Source organism: Eubalaena glacialis, chromosome 20 (genome assembly GCF_028564815.1).
Source record: "Eubalaena glacialis isolate mEubGla1 chromosome 20, mEubGla1.1.hap2.+ XY, whole genome shotgun sequence".
Taxonomy (NCBI): domain Eukaryota; kingdom Metazoa; phylum Chordata; class Mammalia; order Artiodactyla; family Balaenidae; genus Eubalaena; species Eubalaena glacialis.
The window spans coordinates 31,977,454-31,998,627 of record NC_083735.1 but is presented as its reverse complement, the minus strand read 5'-3'; the positions used below and the strand labels follow the sequence as shown (position 1 = coordinate 31,998,627).

Below are 21,174 nucleotides of genomic sequence, written 5' to 3'. Positions count from 1 at the left end.
TTTAATGGTTTCAGGTTTTACATTTAGGTCTTTAATACATTTTGAGTTAATTTTTGTAAATGGAGTGAGAAAACACTCTAATTTCGTTCTTATAGATGTAGTTGTCTAGCTTTTCCCAGCACCACTTATTGAAGAGATTGTCATTTCCCCATTGTGTATTCTTGCCTTCTTTGCTGTAGATTAATTGACCATATGTGAGTGGGTTTATTTCTGGGCCGTCTATTTTGTTCCAGTAATTTATGTCTGTTTTTGTGCCAGTATCATGCTGTTTTGATTACTGTAGCTTTGTAGTATAGTCTGAAGTCAGAGACAATGATACCTCCAGGAAGCCTGCACAAGCCCCTTAGCCTGCCTCATCCAACAGAGGGCAGGCAGCAGAAGAAAGAAGAACTACAACCCTTTAGCCTGCGGAATGGAAACTGCAATCACAGAAAGTTAGACAAGATGAGATGGCAGAGGAATATGTCCCAGATAAAGGAACAAGATAAAACCCCAGAAGAACAACTAAGTAAAGTGGAGATAGGCAATTTACTGGAAAAAGAATTCAGAGTAATGATAACGAAGATGATCCAAGATCTTGGAAAAAGAATGGAAGCACAGTATGAGAAAATACAAGAAATCTTTAACAAAGACCTAGAAGAACTAAAGAACAAAAAGACAGAGATGAACAGTACAATAACTGAAATGAAAAATTCACTAGAAGGAAACAATAGCAGAGTAACTGAGGCAGAAGAACAGATAAATGACTTGGAAGACAGAATGGTGGAAATCACTGCCACAGAACAGAATAAAGAAAGAAGAATGAAAAGAAATGAAGACAGTCTAAGAGACCTTTTGGATAACATTAAACGTACCAACATTCACATTATAGGGGTCCCAGAAGGAGAAGAGAGAGAGAAAGAACCTGAGAAAATATTTGAAGAGATAATAGCTGAAAACTTCCCTAAGATGGGAAAGGAAACAGTCACCCAAGTCCAGGAAGCACAGAGAGTCCAGGTAGGATAAACCCAAGGAAGAACTTGCTGAGACAGATAGTAATCAAACTGACGAAAATTAAAGACAAAAAAATATGAAAAGCAACAAATAACATACAAGTGAACTCCCATAAGGTTATCAGCTGATTTCTCAGCAGAAACTCTGCAGGCCAGAAGGGAGTGGCACAATATATTTAAAGTGATGAAAGGGAAGAACCTACAACCAAGCATACTCTACCCAACAAGGCTCTCATTCAGATTTGATGAAGAAATCAAAAGCTTTACAGACAAACAAAAGTAAGAGAATTCAGCACCACCAAACCAGCTTTGCAACAAATGCTAAAGGAACTTCTCTAAACAGAAAAGAAAGCACCACTACTAAAAAAAAGAAAATTATGAATGGAAAAGCTCACCACTAAAGGCAAACACAAAGTTAAGGTAGGAAATAATCTACACACAAATACGATATCAAAACCTGCAATTGTGAGAAGAGGAGAGCACAAATGCAGGATATTGGAAATGCATTTGAAATTAAAAGACCAGCAAGTTAAGACAATCTTGTTAATATATAGACTGCAATGTCGAATTCTCATGGTAACCACAAACCAAAAATCTACAATAGATACACACACAAAAAATAAAAAGGAATCCAACACAACACTAAAGTTAGTCATCAAACCATAAGAGAAAAGAACAAAAGAGGAAAGGAAGAAAAAAGACCTACAAAAACAAATGCAAAACAATTAAGAAAATGGCAGTAGGAACACACATATTGATAATTACCTTAAATGTAAATGGATTAAATGCTCCAATTAAAAGACATAGACTGGCTGAATGGATACAAAAGCAAGACCTGTATATATGTTGTCTTCAAGAGACCCACTTCAGATCCAGAGACACAAACAGACTGAAAGTGAAGGGATGGAAAAAGTTACTCCATGAAAATGGAAATTGACAGTAACACAATAATAGTGCAGGGCTTTAACACCCCACTTTCATCAATGGACAGATCATCCAGACAAAATATCAGTATGGAAACACAGGCCTTAGACCATATAGACTTAATTGATATTTATAGAGCATTCCACCCAAAAGCACGAGGATACACATTCTTTTCAAGTGCATTTGCAACATTCTCCAGGATTGTCCACATGCTAGGCCACAAAACGAGGCTCAGTAAATTTAAGAAATCATATCCAGCATATTTTCTGACCACAACACTATGAGACTAGAAATCAACTAGAAGAAAAAAAAACTGCAAAAGCACAAACACGTGGAGGCTAAACAATATGCTATGAGACAGCCAATGGATCACTGTATAAGTCAAAGAGGAAATTTAAAAAATACCTAGAAACAAATGAAAACAAAAGCATGATGATCCAAGTCCTATGGACATGGCAAAAGAAATTCTAAGAGGGAAGTTTATAGCAATACAATCTTACCTCATGAAATGAGAAAAATCACAAATAACTTAACCTTACAACTAAAGCAACTAGAGAAAGAAGAAGAAACGAAAGCCAAAGTTAGTAGAAGGAAAGAATCATTAATATGAGGGCAGAAACAAATGAAAATAATAGAAAAGATCAATGAAACTAAAAGTTTCTTATTTGAAAAGATTGGCAAAATTGATAAACCTTTACCCAGACTCATCAAAAAAAAAAGGAAAGGGACTCAAGTCAATAAAATTAAAATGAAAAAGAAGTTACAACGGACACCACAGAAATACAAAGGTTCATAAGAGACTACTACAAGCAACTATATGCCAATAACTTGGACAACCTGGAAGAAATGGACAAATTCTTAGAAAGGTACAATCTCCCAAGACTGAAGTGGAAAGAAATAGAAAATATGAACAGAACAGTCACAAGTACTGCAATTGAAACTGTGATTAAAACACTCCCAACAAACAAAAGTCCAGGACCAGATGGCTTCACAGGTGAATTCTATTAAACATTTAGAGAGGAGTTAACACCTATCCATCTGAAACTATTCCAAAAAATTGCTGCAGAAAACACACTCCCAAACTCATTCAATGAGGCCACCATCACCCTGATACTAAGACCAGACAAAGATACCACAAAAAAAAGAAAATTATAGGCCAGTATCACTGGTGAACATAGATACAAAAATCCTCAACAAAATACTAGCTATCCGAATCCAGCAGTACATTAAAAGGATCCTACACCATGATCAAGTGGCATTTATCCCAGGGATGCAAGGATTCTTCAACATACCTGAATCAATCCATGAGAATCATCACATTAACAAACTGAAGAATAAAAACCATGTGATCATCTCAATAGATGCAGAAAAAGCTTTTGACAAAATTCAACACCCATTTATGATAAAAACTCTCCAGAAAGTGGGTATAGAAGGAACATACCTCAACATAATACCGGCCATATATGACAAACCCACAGCTAACAACGTACTCAATGGTGAAAAGCTGAAAGCATTTCCTCTAAGATCAGGAACAAGACAAGGATGTCCACTCACCAGTTTTACTCAACATAGTTTCAGAAGTCCTAGCCACAGCAATCAGAAAAGCAAAAGAAATAAAAGAAATCCAAATTGGAAAAGAAGAAGCAAAACTGTCACTGTTTGCAGATGACATGATACTATACATGGAAAATCCAAAAGATGCTACGAGAAGACTACTAGAGCTCATCAATGAATTAGGTAAAGTTTCAGGATACAAAATTAATACAAAGAATTCTGTTGCACTTCTATACACTAACAAAGAAAGATCAGAAAGAGAAATTAAGGAACAATCCCATTTACCATTGCATCAAAAAGAATAAAATAAAAAAGAACTGTACTTCAAAAACTATAAAATGCTGATGAAAGTAATCGAAGATGACACAAACAGATGGAACAGTATATACCATGTTCTTGGAATAGAAGAATCAATATTGTCAAAACGACTATACTACCCAAGACAATCTACAGATTCAATGTAATCCATTTCAAATTACCAATGGCATTTTTCACAGAACTAGAACAAAAAATCTTAATATTTGTATGGAGAAACAAAGGACCCTGAATAGCCAAAGCAATCTTGAGAAAGAAAAATGGAGCTGGAGGAATCTGGCTCCCTGACTTCACACTATACTACAAAGCTACAGTAATTGAAACAGTATGGTACTGGCACAAAAACAGAAATATAGATCAATGGAACAGGATAGAAACTCAACAAATAAACCCAAACACCTATGGTCAATTAATTTATAACAAAGAATGCAAGACTATACAATGGAGGAAAGACAGTCGCTTCAATAAATGATGTTTGGAAAACTGGACAGCTACATGTAAAAACTTGGAAGTAAAACATCCTTTAACACCATACACATAATAAACACAAAATGGATTAAAAACCTAAATATAAGACCGGATACTATAAAACTTTTAGTGGAAAGCATAGGCACAACATTCTTTGACATAAATCACAGCAATATCTTTTTTTGAACTCTCTCTAGAGTAATGCAAATAAAACAAAAATAAACAAATTCAACCTAATTAAACTCAAAAGCTTTTGCATAACAAAGAAAACCATACACAAAATAAAAAGACAACTCACAGAATGGGAGAAAATATTTGCAAACAATGCGACTGACAAGGAATTAAGTTCCAAATTTTACAAACAGCACGTGGCTCAATATCAAAAAAACAAACAAACCCAATCAAAAAATGGGCAGATGACCTAAATAGACATTTCTCCAAAGAAGACATACAAATTGCCAAGAGGTACATGAAAAGATGCTCAACATCGCTAATTAATAGAGGAATGCAAATCAAAACTGCAGTGAGATATCACCTCACAGTCAGAATGGCCATCATCAAAAAATCTACAAACAGTAAATGTTGGAGACAGTGTGGAGAAAAGGGAACCCTCCTACACTGTTGGTGGGAATGTAAATTGGTGCAGCCACTATGAAGAACAGTATGGATTTTCCTTAAGAAACTAAAAATAGAGCTACCATATGACCCAGCAATCTCACTCCTTGGTATATATCCAGAGAAAAACATGGTTCAAAAGGATATGTGCACCCCAGTGTTCATTGCAGCACTGTTTACAATAGCCAAGACATGGAAGCAACCTAAATGTCCATTGACGGATGAACAGATAAAGAAGATGTGGTACATATATACAATGGAATATTACTCAGCCATGAAGAAAGAAGGAAATAATGCCATTTGCAGCAACATGAATGGATCTGGAGATTATGATACTAAGTGAAGTAAATCAGACAAAGACAATTATATGATATTGCTTATATGCAGAATCTAAATATATGATACAAATGAACCTATTTACAAAAGAGAAACAGACTCACTGACTTAGAGAATGAACTTATGGTTACCAGGGTGTAGGTGTGGGGTGGGTGGGATAGACTGGGAGATTGGGATTGTCACGTAGACACTACTATATTTAAAATAGATAACCAAATAGGAACTACTGTATAGCACAGGGAACTGTGCTCAATATTCTGTAATAACCTAAATGGGAAAAGAATTTGTAAAAGAATAGGTACATATATATGTATAACTGAATCCCTTAGCTGTACACCTGAAACTAACTCAGCATTGTTAATCAACTATGATTTCCAATATGAAATAAAAAAATTTTTTTAAGTCTTGTGTATTTTGATAGGCATTGCATTAAATCTGTAGATTGCTTTGGGTATTATGCATATTTTTAAAATATTAAGTCTTCCAATCCATGAAGAGAGGATACCTTTCCATTTATTTGTATCATCTTCAGTTTCCTTCATCAGTGTCTTATAGATTTCAGAGAATAGTTGTTTCACATCTTTGGTTAAACTTATTCCTAGGTATTTTATTCTTTTTGATGCGATTGTAAATGAGATTGTTTCTTGCTTTCCATTACTGATATTTTACTATTAGTTTATTTTAAAGCAACAGATTTCTCTATATTAATCTTGTATCCTGCAACTTCATTGAATTCATTTGTTAGTCTGTATGTTTTTTTGGTGGGACTTTAGGATATTCTATATATAGCATCGTATCATCTGCAAATAGTGACTGATTTAAATCTTCCCTTCAAATTTGGGTGCAATTTTTTTTCTTATCTAATTGCTGTGGCTAGTATTTCTGATACTACATTAAATAGAAATGGTCAGAGTAGTCATCCTTGTCTTGCTCCTGATCTTAGAGGAGAAGCTTTCAGCTTGGCATTATGAGTATGCTGTTAGCTGTGGGTTTGCCATAAATGGCCTTTATTATGTTGAGATGCATTCCCTCTTTACCAATTTTGTTGAGAGTTTTTATTACACGTAGATGTTGAATTTTGTCAAATGCTTTTTATGCATTTATTGAGACTATTAGGTGATATTTATCTGTTTTGTTAATATGGTGTATCGCATTGATTTGTGGATATTGAACAATTCTGCATCCCTAGGATAAATCCAACTTGATTATGTTGCGTGATCTTTTCTATATATTGTTGAATTTTGTTTGCGAATATTTTGTTGAGGATTTTTGCATCTAAGTTCATCAGAGATATTGGCCTGTAATTTTCTTTTTTTGTAGTGTTTTTGTTTGGGTATCAGAGAAATGCTTGCCTCATAGAACGAGATTGAGTGTTTTCCCTCAAGTTCAATTTTTTTAATAGTTTGAGAAAGATAAGCATTATCTTTTCTTTAAATGTTTGGTTGAATTCCCATGTGTAGCCGTCGGGTCCTGGACTTTTGTTTGTTGGGTCTTTTTTGATTACTGATTCAATTTCCATACCAGTAGTCCATGTCTGTTCAGTTTATCTATTTCTTCCTGATTCAGTCTTGGAAGATTGTATGTTTCTAGGATTTAATCCCTTTCTTCTATGTTGCCCAATTTGTTTATGTATAATGGTATTGTTATATGATTGTTTGTATTTCTGTGATATCATTGTAACTTCTGCTATTCATTTCTAATTTCGTTTGTTTGAGTCCTCTCTCATTTCTTCTTAATGAGCCTGGCTAAAGGCTTATCCATTTTGTTTATTTTCTCAAAAAACCATCTCTTGATTTTCTTGATCTTTTCTATAGTTTTTTGGGGCCCTGTTTTATTTATTTCCACTCTGATTATTATAATTTCCTTCCTTCTGCTGACTTTGGGCTTTGTTTTTATTTCTTTTTCTAATTCCCTTAAATGGTAGGTTAGGTTGTTCATTTGAGATTTTTCTAGTTTCGTGAGGTAAGTCTGTATTGTTATAAAATTCTCTCTTAGAACGGCTTTTGTTGGGTTCTATAGATTTTGGAAAGTTGTGTTCTAATTTTTATTTGTCTCAAGGTAATTTCTGATTTCCTTTTTGATTTCTTCATTGACCTGTTAGTTTTTAGTAGCATGTTGTTTAGTGTCCACATCTCTGTGTTTTTTTCTGTAATTTATTTCTAGTTTCATACCGTTTTGGTCAGAAAAGATACTTGATATAATTTCAACTTGTTAAATTTGCTAAGTCTTGTTTTCTGGTCTAGCATGTGATCCATCCTACAGACTAGAAATGTGCACTTGGAAAGAATGTATATTCTGCTGATTTTCTGTGGAATGTCCTGTAGATATCTATCAAATCCAACTTGTCTAATGTGTCATTTAAGGCCACTGTTTCCTTATTTGGTTTTCTGTCTGTATGACTTATCCATTGATCTAAGTGGGGTGTTAAAGTTCCTTGCTATGATTGCATTCCTGTCATTTGTTCCCTTTATGTTTTTTAATATTTGCTTTATATATTTGGGTACCTTTATAGTAGGTGCATACATGTTTATAAATGTTACATTCTTTTTTCTATGGACCCCTTTATCATTTTATAATGACATTCTTTGTCTTTTATCATGGACTTTATTTTAAAGTCTCCTTTGTCTGATATGAATATTGCTACTCTGGCTTTTTTTGAAATTTCCATTTCATAAAACGTCTTTTTCCATCCCCTCACTTTCACTCTATGTTTGTCTTTAGGTCTGAAATGAGTCTCTAGTAGAAAGCATATAAATGGGTCTTTTTTTTAAAACCAGTCTGCCACTCTGTGTCTTTTGATTTGGAGCATTTAGTCTCTTGACAGTTAAAAGGGATTATTGATAGGTACGTACTTGTTGACATTTTCTTGCTTTTCTAGTTGTTTTTGTAGTTCTCTGTTCTAACACATTCTACAAGATCTACATTTTTTACTCCCTTCCCTAAGGTTTTGTGTTTTTTGATGTCATATTTTACATCTTCATGTTTATCTCTACATGTTTATTTTAGTTAAAGTTGGTTTTACACTTTTTGTCTTTTAACCTTTGTACTAGCTAATTTATGTGGTTGATCCACTGCCTTTACTATATGTGTCTTTACCAGGGAGATTTTCCCCTTCCTATATTTTCTTATTTTTTGTGTGATCTTTTATTTTTCAGTTAAAGAAGACTCTTTAATCTTTCTTGTAAGGTCAGTTTAGTAGTGATGAATTCGTTTCCTTTTTGCTTATCTTGGAAACTCTCTTAACTCTTTTTCAATTCTGAATGATAACCTTGCTGGGTAGAGTATACTAGGTTGTAGGTTTTTTCTTTCAGCACTTTAAATATATCATGCCAATTCCTTCTGCCCTTCAAATTCTCTGGAGAAAATCAGCTTGTAGCCTTTAAGGGGTTCCCTTGTATGTGACTTTGTTTTTCTCCTATTGCCTTTAAAATTCTCTCTTTATATTTAACTCTTGCCATTTTAATTGTGATGTATCTTGATGTGTGTCTCTTTGAGTTCATCTTGTTTAGGAGTCTGTGGATTCCTGTACCTTAATGTATGTTTCCTTCTTCATGATTGGGAAGTTTTCAGCCATAATTTCATCAGACATATTTTCTACCTCTTTCTCTCTCTCTTCTCCTTGTGAATCCCCTACAATGCAAATGTTAATATACTTGATTGTCTCAATTTTTTAAAAATTGTTTTTCTTTTTGCTTTTCTGATTGGGTGTATTCCACTATCCTGTCTTCCAGGTTATTTCAGTGTTCTTCTGTATCATCTAATCTGCTGTTATGTCCTTCTAGTGTATTTTTTATTTCACTCTTGTATTCTTCAGCTCTGACTGGTCTTTTTTTTTAAATTTTTTTTTAATTACTGGTTCTTTTAAAAAAATATTTTCTAGTTCTTCGCTGAAGTGCTCATTGTGTTTGTCTATTCTTTCTCAAGTTCAGTTAGCATTCTTATTAGTATTGCTTTGAACTCTTTATCAGGTAAATTATTTGTCACCATTTCATTAGGATTTTTCAGGGGGTTTATCTTTTTTTTTTTTTTTAACATATTCCCATTTCTCATTTTGTTTAACTTTTTCTGTTTGTCTCTATAAAATTAGGTGAAACAGTTACCTATCCCAGTCTTCAAGGCATGTCCTTGTCTGGGATTGTCACTGTGCAAGTCCACGTGTGCCCAGTGGCTTTGGTGGGAGAGCTGGAACTAAAGTGAGCATGGGCCACATCTTCCCCACTGAGCCAGGTGGGAGCTGGGACTTCTAGGCTCAGTGGTAGTTTCCACCCTATTGAGGGTATGGCTGAGGCCTAAGGAGCTGGAGCAGGAGCCCTGAGGGAGTTGGGTTTCTCTCAGTTGTAATGGCAGCCTCCACCTTGGTTGCGAACAAGGGCTTGGGGGTGCACTTCTGAGCCGGTTCCATTTTTTCTCCAATGTTTGCATCTTGGTTAGTGGCTTGGTCTGTACCAGAGGGGCTGGAGCCACACTACTGTGCTCAGATCCATTCTTTCCCAAATGTGTTTTCAATATGCTGCTTCTGTGCTGGAACTGGGAGTAAGCCAGTCTGTGTATCACTCTTTAAGAGTAAAGTCTCCCAACAACTATACCCCAATAAAAAAAATAAAAAATAGAAGGAGTAGAGTCTCATTTTCTTACAGCTCTCTGGAAGTCCCACTGTTTATCAAACCAAGTAAGGGAGCTTTTCTCCCACGTGTCACACCCCAGGGCTGGGATGCTTAATATGTGACTCAAACCCATTGTTACCCAGGGAGGATCCCTGAGGCTGTGATTTCCCCCTCCTTTTCTGGGTCACCTAGTAGTGGACTGGGACCCTACTAGCTCACTTCTCTTCCCCTCCTGCTAGACTCCATGTGGTTCTTTCTTTACAGCCTTGGTTTTAGAAGAGTCATTCTGCTAGTCTTCAGGTCACTGTCAGTGAGAGTAACACTCTAAGTAGTTGTAATTTTGATATGTTCATGAGGGAGGTGAGCTCAGGGTCCTCCTACTCTGCCATCTTGATCCACATTCCTGGGTCATTTTAATTGATCCGTCTCCTAGGTCATTTATTCTCTCTTTTACTTGTTCAAGTCTGCTAGTGAAGCTCTATTGAATTCTTCAGTTAGTCATTGTATTTATTCATCTCCAAAATTTGTTTTTTTAAATGTTTTCTACCTCTTTACTGAACCTCTTAATTCATCCTTGTATTATTTTCTCTGTATCATTAAATTGTTTACCTGTTTTCTTTTGTAATTTTCTGAGCATCTTTAGAACAATTATTTTGAATTACCTGTTAGACATTTCCTGGACTTCTACTTCTTTGGGGCCATTTTCTGGAGGTTTATTATGTTCTTTTGGTTGTGTCATATTTTTCATGATCCCTGTAGACCTGCATAGGTGTCTGCACATTTGAAGAAAAGGTCACCATAAATTTTGCATCATTTTAATGTTGGCCCTGTATAGAATCTGGGGGAGTTGGGAAGTTTAAATTAAATTTAATCAAATCAGTATTTTGACTGCAGCAAATCAATCAGAAGCTAAGTACTTACCGGTGAGTTGAGGAGCTGGTGTTTTCAAAAGAGAATTGCTAATTATGGTGGATTCTTCTCACAAATCTGTTTTGGCCTCTTTTGTAGCATATTGTATATGTACGGATTGTGTCTTTCAGGAGAGAGAGTGAAGTTTATAGATCATGTTCTCCAACTATAAAAATCTGTGAAATTGCTAAGGAGAATTCCCTTGTCAATTAAAAGTAGTGACAACAAAAGATCTCAGTTCTTATTACATGTGATTAAAATGAGCAACACTACCCACCTCTAAATCATCAAGTCAAAGTGATGGGGCAGCTTTAAATATCTTTTAAGTTTTCATGATCTTAAAATTAGATATAACTATTTTAAATGGCCAAAGTAGATGAACATTCACATCCTTCCTAATTTTAAAATTCAATAGTTCTTGTTTAGTGATTGTTAGGATACTAGGGAACACAGCTGAGGACTCTAGTATGGAATAGGAAGAGTTAAATCAAATACTCCTGGGCTTCTTATCAGTATTGCATTATAAATCCCATCTCTTTCCTCTTTTTTTTTGTAGTAAGAGCAAACTTTATTTTCACATTCGGTAGGTAACTAAGGCAGAACATTAACAGTTTAGAGGAATAGAGAGGCAATGACTGCTTATTTTTCTAATAGTATGTAGCCATTTGAGTAATGCTGCTCTTTGTGTACTTAATCTTGATCTATCCCCAGCAACTTTTTAATGCGAGGTAATTATAAACCTTCGAAGGGATAACATTATAATTTCCAGACTGAGTCTATTGTTTCTATCATGATGATTGGAATTGTGTGTTGTAATTTACTTACTTAAGTTTCTTTTTTTCTTTTAGCATCTAGAGGTGCTTCATTTGCCTGTTTTGATGAAATAAATTCAAGAGGAGATAAATTTGGAAACTGTGGCCGAAACTTTTGTAATTACCCGTATGTATTTAGAAAATTATAATTTTGTTTGGAATGTAGGTTGTATATTGCTAAGATTCTGGAACATATTATGTACAAGCTGAGATGCCATTTTATAACAAGTTTTCTCTGTTTCATGATCTGAGCTGAACAATATTACCTATTTCCTACAAACAACATGTGTTCAGTACCTATAATGTTAGAATAATGACCATAAAAATCACCTGTGTTTATTGATGGGATGAGGTAGGCATTGTGTTAGGTCCTTTATATTCATTATATATTTATGCTATATATTATAAATATATATTTATATACATCAAATATTTGTAGTTAGAATTATTTATCCCATTGTACTAATGAAAAAAATCAAAGACCAATGATCATTTGCTCAAATTTCAGAAGCTAGTATAGAACAGATCATGGCTGTCAGATTGCAAAAATGATTAATTTTTCCCTTGCTACATTTCTGCACAAAACAAAAAGAGCCACATCATACATGAGTCAGTGTGCTCAAAAAAATTTACTTAGAGAAAATTTTTGAAATATGGATTCAAGTTAGTAAAATACTTTAAAAATTTAGCTATATCAGCAATCTACATTATTTCTGTAAATAATAAGAAACTTTTCTTCTTCGTTATGCTTCTAGCAATATGTTATGTGGAAAATTAGTTTGTACCTGGCCTCACAAAGCTTTAGTAACACGTGCAAATTTATCTGTGATTTATACACATGTACGAGATGACATGTGTACATCAACATTTCTAAACTCAGAGAGGACACCTAGAGATACGCTGACCACAGTTGAAAGACCTGAAGACAGAGATCAAACATTTGTAGAAGATGGCACTATATGTGGTCCTGAAATGGTAATTATAACTAAAAATTTTAAGTGTTTTAAAAATTATTTTTTATGCTTATACTCATTTTGCCAATATACCAACCAATGCATTTTAAAACAGCCTTATTGAGGTATCATTTGCCATAAAATTCACCCATGGTAAGTGTACAATTCATTGCTTTTGATTAATTTATAGAGTTGCACAACCATCACCACATTCAGTTTTAGACCATGCTATTGCCCCCCAGATTTCCCTGTTGCCCATATTGAATACACCACCCCTAAGCAACACCCCTATTATTAACATCTAACAACAGTATGGTACATTTGCTCTAATCTATGAAGCAATGTTGATACATTATTTTTAACTGAATTCCATGCTTCATTCAGATTTCCTTGGCTTTTACCTAGTATCCTTTTGCAGGATTCCACTCAGAATACCACAGGACATTTATTAAATGTGTGTCCTTAAGCTCCTCTTGACAATTTCTCAAAATTTCCTTGTTTTTGATGGCCTTGACACTTTGGAGTAGAACTGGTTTATATTCTGTAGAATGTCCCTCAATTTGGATTTGTGTAATGTTTTTCTTGTGATTAAATTGGGTTTATGTGTTCTTGGGAGGAAAATGCACAGGTAAAGTGCCCTTTCATCATATTAAGTATATGTGCATGTTGACGTTAACCTTGATTACCTGGCTGAGGTAATGTTTCCAGATTTCTCACTGTAAAATTACTCTTTTCCCCCCTTTCCATATTGCACTTAATTGAAAAAAGTCACTATGTATATACCAGACTTAAAAAGTAGGAAGTTATGCTCCATCTTATTGAGGGCTCGGGATCTACATACGTTTTTTATTGAGGTATAGTTGATTTATGATATTATAAAAGTTTCAGGTATGCAACAGAGTGATTCAACATTTTTATAGATTATACTCTAAAGTTATTATAAAATATTGGTTATAGTCCCTTTGCTGTACAATATATACTTGTAGTTTATTTATTTTATATATATTCTTAATCACCTGTGCCTCTCTTTCCCCTCCCCACTTCCCTATCCCCACTGGTAACCACTAGTTTGTTTTCTATACCTGTTTCTGTTTTGTTATGTTCACTCATTTCATATTTTAGGTTCCATATATGTGATAATATATAGTATTTGTCTTTCTCTTTCTGACTTATTTCATTAAGCGTAATACCCTCAAGGTCCATCCATGTTGTCACAAAAGGCAAAATTTCATTTGTATTTATGGCTGAGTAATACTCTATTGTATATATATACCACATCTTCTTTATCCATTCATCTGTTGATGGACACTTAGGTTACTTCTATATCTTGGCTATTATAAATAATGCTGCTATGAACATTGGGGTGCATATATCTTTTTGAATTAGTGTTTTCATTTTCTTTGGATATATATTTAGGTATGGAATTGATGGATCACATGGTAATTCTATTTTTAGTTTTTTGAAGAACCGCCATACTGTTTTCCACAGTGGCTATAGCAAAATACATTCCCACCAACAGTGCACTATGGTTTCCTTTTCTCCATACCCTCTCCAGCATTTATTATTTGTAGACTTTTGATGATAAATATTTGATAGGTGTGAGGTGATAATCTCATTGTGGTTTTGATTTGCATTTCTCTGATCATTAACAATTTTTTACATTTATTTTTTAATTTTAATTTTATTGGAGTATAGTTGATTTACAATGTTGTGTTAATTTCAGGTGTACAGCAAATTGATTCAGTTATACATGTACATATACTCATTCTTTTCTTAGATTCTTTTCTTGTATAGCTTTTCCCAGAATATTGAGTAGAGTTCCCTGTGCTACACTGCAGATCCTTGCTGGTTTTCTATCTTATATATAGTAGTGTGTGTATATTTATCCCAAGCTCCTGACTTATCCCTCCCCCCCATGTTTCCCCTTTGGTAACCATAACTTTGGTTTTGATACCTGTAAGTCTGTTTCTGTTTTGTAAATAAGAACTTGTTTCATTTTAAAAATTAGATTAGACATGTGAGTGATATCATATGATAGTTATCTTTCTCTGTCTGACTTAGTTCACTTAATATGAAAATTCTCTAGGTCCATCCATGTTGCTGCAGATGGCATTGTTTCATTCCTTTTTATGGCTGAGTAATAGTCCATTGTATATATGTACTACATCTTCTTTATCCATTTTTCTCTAGATGGACATTTAGGTTGCATCCAAATCTTGGCTATTGTAAATAGTGCTGCAGTGAACATTGGGGTACATGTATCCTTTCGGATTATGGTTTTCTCTGGATATATGCCCAGGAATGGGATTGCTGGATCATATGGTAGTTCTACTTTTCATTTTTTAAGTAACCTGCATACTGTTCTCCACAGTGGTTGTACCAATTTACCTTCCCACCAACAGTGTAGGAGGGTTCCCTTTTCTCCACACCATCTCCAGAATTTATTGTTTGTAGACTTTTTGTTGATGGCCATTCTGACCGGTGTGAGGTGATACCTTTTGTAGTTTTGATTTGCATTTCTCTGATAATTAGTGATGTTGAGCATCTTTTCATGTGCTTTTTGGCCATCTGTATGTTTTCTTTGGAGAAATGTCTATTTAGATATTCTGTCCATTTTTTATTGGGTTGTTTGTTTTTTTGACATAGAGCTGCATGAGGTGTTTGTATATTTTGGAGATTAATCCCTCGTTGGTAGCTTTGTTTGTAAATATTTTCTCCCATTCTGTGGGTTGTCTTTTCATTTTGTTTATGGTTTCCTTTGCAGTGCACAAGCATTTAAGTTTAATTAGGTCCCATTTGTTTATTTTTGTTTTTATTTCCATTACTCTAGGAGAGGGCTCAAAAAATATTTTGCTCTGATTTATGTCAAAGAGTGTTCTGCCTATGTTTTCCTCTAAGAGTTTTATAGTATCTGGTCTTATATTTAGGACTTTAATCCATTTTGAGTTTATTTTTGTGTATGATGTTAAAGAATGTTCTAATTTCATTCTTTTACATGTAGCTGTCCAGTTTTACCAACACCACTAATTGAAAAGACTGTCTTTTTTCCATTGTATATTCTTGCCTCATTTGTCATAGATTAATTGACCATAGGTGTGTGGGTGTATTTCTAGACTAAAGGAGACAGCAGAGAAAAATGTTCCAGACAAAGGAGCAAGATAAAACCCCACAAGAACAACTAAATGAAGTGGAGATAGACAAACTACCTGAAAAAGAATTCAGAGTAATGATAGTAAAGATGATCCAGGATCTCAGAAAAAGAATGGAGGGACAGACCAAGAAATTACAAGAGATGTTTAACAAAGAGCTAGAAGATTTAAAGAACAGATGAACAATACAATAATTGACATGAACAATACAATAAGTGAAATGAAAAATACACTAGAAGGAATCAATAGCAGAGTAACTGAGGCAGAAAAACGAATAAGAGAGCTGGAAGACAGAATGGTAGAAATCACTGCCTAAAGACAGAATAAAGAAAAAAGAATGAAAAGAAATGAGGGCAGTCTAAGAGACCTCTGACACAACATTAAATGCACCAACATTTGCATTAAAGGGGTCCCAGGAGGAGAAGAGAGAGAGAAAGGGCCTGAGAATATTTTTGAAGAGATTATAGCCAAAAATTCTCTAACATGAGGAAGGAAACAGTCACTCAAGTCCAGGAAATGCAGAGACTCCCATACAAGAGAAACCCAAGGATTAACACACTGAGACACATATTAATGAAACAAATAAAAATTAAAGACAAGAAAAAATATTAAAAGCCACAAGGGAAAATCAACAAATAACACACAAGGGAACCCTGATAAGGCTATCAGCTGATTTTTCAGCAGAAACTCTGCAGGCCAGAAGGGAATGGCTCTGCATATTTTAAATGATGAAAGGGAAAAGCCTACAACCAAGAATACACTACCCAACAAGGCTCTCATTCAGATTTGATGGAAAAATCAAAAGCTTTCCAGACAAGCAAAAGCTAAGAGAATTCAGCACCACCAAACCAGCATTACAAAAAATCCTAAAGGAAATTCTCTAGGCAGAAAAGAAAAGGCCACAACAAGAAAAGAATATTATGAATGGAAAAGCTCACCATTAAAGGCAAACATAAAGTAAAGGTAGGAATTCATCCACACACAAATATGATATCAAAACAAGCAATTGTGAGAAGAGGAGAGTACAAATACAGGATATTGGAAGTGCATTTGAAACTAAGAGATCAACAACTTGAAACAGTCTGGTATACATATAGACTGCTATATCGAAACCTCATGGGAACCACACAACAAAAATCTACAGTAGATACACAGACAAAAAAGAAAAAGCAATCTAAGCACATCACTAAAGATAGACATCAAATCACAACATGAGAGCAAAAGACAAAGGGAGAAAAAAGACCCCCCCAAAAAAACCAAAATAGTTAAAAAATGGCAATAAAAACATACATATCAATAATTACCTTAAATATAAATGTATTAAATACTCCAACCAAAAGACCTAGAATGGCTGAATAGATATAAAAACAAAACCTATATATATGCTGTCTACAAGAGACCCACTTCAGATCTAAGGACACATACAGACTGAAAGTGAGGGGATGGAAAAAGATAATCCATGGAAATGGAAATCAAAAGAAAGCTGGTGTAGCAATATTCATACCAGATGAAATAGATTTTAAAATACAGAATGTTACAAGAGGCAAAGCAGGGACAGTACCTAATGATCAAGGGATAAATCCAAGAAGAAGATATAACAATTGTAAATATATATGCAGCCAACATAGGAGCACCTCAATATATAAGGCAAATGCTAACAGCCATAAAAGGAGAAATCGACAATAATACAATGATAGTGGGGGATTTTAACACCCCACTTTCATCAATGGACAGATCATCCAGACAGAAAACCAATAAAGACACAGACCTTAAATGACACATAGACCAAAGGGACTTAATTGATATTTATAGGACATTCCATTTGAAAGCAACAGAATACACTTTCTTCTCAAGTGCTCATGGAACATTCTCCAGGATAGACCATACCTTGGGTCACAAAGCAAACCTCAGTAAATTTAAGAAAATCGAAATCATATCAAGCATCTTTTCCGACCACAATGCTATGAGACTAGATATCAATTACAGGAAAAAAAACTGTAAAAAATACAAACACATGGAGGCTAAACAATATGCTACTAAATAACCAAGAGATCACTGAAGAAATCAAAGAGGAAATCAAAAAATACCTAGAGACAAATTACAATGAAAACATGATGATTCAAAACCTATGGGATGCAGCAAAAGCAGTTCTAAGAGGGAAGTTTATAGCAATACAAACCTACCTCAAGAAACAAGAAAAATCTCAAATAAACAATCTAACCTTACACCTAAAGGAATTAGAGAAAGAAGAACAAACAAAACCCAAAGTTAGTAGAAGGAAAGAAATCATAAAGATCAGAGCAGAAATAAATGAAATAGAGACAAAGAAAAAAATAGCTAAGATCAATGAAACTACAAGTTGGTTCTTTGAGAAGTTAAACAAAATTGATAAACCTTTAGCCAGACTCATCAAGAAAAAAAAGCAGAGGACTCAAGTCAATAAAATTAAAATTGAAAAAGGACAAGTTACAACTGATGATTATGAATTTTCAGCATCTTTTTATGTGCCTGTTTGCCTTCTGTATGTCTTCCTGGGAAAAATGTCTATTCAGGTCTTCTGTTCAGTTTTTAATTGAGTAGTTTGGGTTTTTGATATTGAGTTGTATGAGCTGTTTATATATTTTGCATATTAACCCCTTGTTGGTCATATCATTTGTAAATATTTTCTCCCATTCAGTAGGTTTTCTTCATTTTGTCAATGGTTTCCTTGCTGTGCAAAAGCTTTTGAGTTTAATTAGGTCCTGTTTGTTTATTTTTGCTTTTGTTTCCTTTGCCTTAGGTTACAGACCAAAAAAAATTATTGCTACAATTTATGACAAAGAGCATTCTTTTATGTTTTCTTCAAGAAGTTTTATGGTTTCCAGTCTTACATTTTGGTATTTAATCCATTTTCAGTTTATTTTTTGTCTATGGGGTGAGAAAATGTTCTAAATTAATTATTTTACATGTAGCTGTCCAGTTTTCCCAGCATCACTTATTGATGTCTTTTTACCATTGTCTATTCTTGCTTCCTTTGTGATAGATTAATTCACCATAAGTGTGTTGGTTTACTTCTAGGCTCTCTATATGGGTCCATTGATCTGTGTGTCTTTTTTTATGCCAGTACCATATTGTTTTGATTACTGTCACTTTGTGATATAGTGTGAAATCAGGGAGAGTTACACATCCTGCTTTGTTCTTTTTCTCAAGATTGTTTTGGCTATTTGGGGTCTTTTGTGGTTCCATATAAATTTTAGAATTATTTGTTCTATTTCAGTGAAAATATGTCATGGGTATCTTGATAGGGATTGCATTAAATCTGTAGATTGCTTTAGGTAGTATGGACGTTTTAACAATATTCTTCCAATCTATGAACACAGTACATCTTTCCATCTGTTTGTATTGTCTTCAGTTACTTTCATCAGTGTCTTACAGTTTTCTAAGTACTGGTCTTTTACCTCCTTAGTTAGATTTATTCCTAGGTATTGTATTATTTTGATGCAACTGAAATTGGAATTTTGAAAAAAAATTCTCTGATAGTGTATAGAAATGGAGCAGAGTTCTGTATATTAGTTTTGTATCATGCATCTTTACTGAATTAGCTTTAATAGTTTTTGCGGTATTTTTAGGATTTCCTATACATAATATCATGTCATCTGCAAACAGTGACAGTTTTATTTCTTCCTTTTCAATTTGGAATTCTTTTATTTTTTTCTTGTCTGATTGTGCTGGCTAGGACTTACAATACTATGGTGAATAAAAGTGGTGAGAGGGGGCATTCTTGTCTTGTTCCTGATCTTAGAGGAAATGCTTTGAGCTTTTCACCATTGAGTATGATGTTAGCTATGGAATTAACATGTATGTTCCTTATTAAATTGAGGTATATTCCTTCTATTCTCACTTTGTTGAGAGTTTGTATTATAAGTGACATTGAATTTTGCCAATAGATTTTTCTGCATGTATTGAGATAATCATATAATTTTTACTCTTAAATTTGTTAATATGTGTATCACATTGATTGAATTGTGGGTACTGAACCATTTGTGTATCTCTGGAATACATTCCCACTGCATCATGGTGTATGATCCTTTTCATATATTGTTGGATTTGGTTTCCTAATATTTTATTGAGGATTTTTGCATCTATGTTTGTCAGTGATATTTCCTTGTAATTTTCTTTTTCGTGTGTGATATCTTGGTCTGGTTTTGGTATCAGGGTGATACTGGCCTCTTAGAATGATTTTGGATACATTTCTTTCTCTGCAATTTCTTAGAATAACTTGAGAAGAATAGCTGTTAACTCTCTTCCAAATGTTTGGTAGAATTTTACTGTGAATCCATCTAGTCCTGGACTTTTGTTTGTTAGGAGTGTTTTTAAATTACTGATTCTGTTTCATACTGGTAATTGGTCTGTTCAGATTTTGTTTTTACCCCTTACTCAGTCTTGGGAAATTGTACATTTCTAGGACTTTGTCCATTTCATTGTCATATAATTTTTGGAATATCTTTTATGATCCTTTGTATTTCTGTTGTATTAGTTGTAACTTTTTTTTCCATTTCTGGTATTATTGATTTGGGCCCTCTCTCTTCTTTTTCTTGATGGGTCTGGCCAAAGGTTTATTAATTTTGTTTCTTTTTCAAGGAACCAGCTCTTGTTTCATTGGTTTCTTCTATTATGTTTTTTTTTTTTTTGTCCTTATTTTAGTTATTTCGGCTCTGATCTTTATGATTTCACTCCTTCTAATAGCTTTGGATTTTGTTTGTTCTTCTTTTTCTAGTTCCTTTAAGTAACTAAAGGAGTTTATTTAACTTGTTTAAGTTAAGTTGTTAAGTTGTTAAGTAAGTTTAAGTTGTTTGAGATTTTTCTTGTCTCCTGAGGTATGCTTGTATCATTATAATCTTCCTTCTTAGAACTACCTTTGCTGCATCCCATGGATTTTCAATTATAGTGTTTTAATTTTCATTGTCTCCAGGCATTTAAAATTTCTTCTTTGATTTCTTCAGTGATCCATTTTTGTTGTGTAGCATATTATTCAGGCTCCACTTTTTTTTTTTTCCTCATAGTTAATTTCTAGTCTCAATCACCTTGTGGTCAGAAAAGATGTTTTATATGATTTCAACTAAATTTACCTGGACTTGTTTTGTGGCCTAGCATGTGATCTTTCCTGGAGAATGTTCCCTGTGCACTTGAAAAGAATGTGTATTCTACTGCTTTAGATGGAATGTTCTATATATATCTATGAAGTCTCTTTGGTTTAATGTGTTATTTAAGGCCAGTGTTTCCTTACTGATTTTCTGTCAGTATGATCTGTTCATTTTTGTAAGTGGGGAGTTAAAGTCCCCCACTATTATTGTGTTACTGTCAATTTCTCCCTTTATGTCTGTTAATATTTGCTTTATGTGTTTAATTGCTTCTATGTTGGGTGCATGCATATTTAAAGGTTTTCATATCTTCTTCTTTTGCTAATCCCTTTATCATTGTCATCATTTATATTATCAACTCTGTTTCTTGTAACAGTCTTTATTTTAAAGTCTATTTTGTCTGATATAATTATTGCTATCCTG

At 33.9% G+C, this 21,174-nt stretch overlaps 1 protein-coding gene across 1 annotated transcript in view; it reads left to right on the top strand.

The window, feature by feature from the left end:
* Positions 1-21,174, top strand: part of LOC133081386 (disintegrin and metalloproteinase domain-containing protein 5-like) — a 159,307-nt gene that overhangs the window by 101,696 nt on the left and 36,437 nt on the right. Inside the window, exons 15-16 of the mRNA XM_061177481.1 lie at positions 11,566-11,656; positions 12,285-12,504. Coding sequence (XP_061033464.1) covers positions 11,566-11,656; positions 12,285-12,504 — 311 coding nt within the window. The remainder of the gene's footprint in view (positions 1-11,565; positions 11,657-12,284; positions 12,505-21,174) is intronic.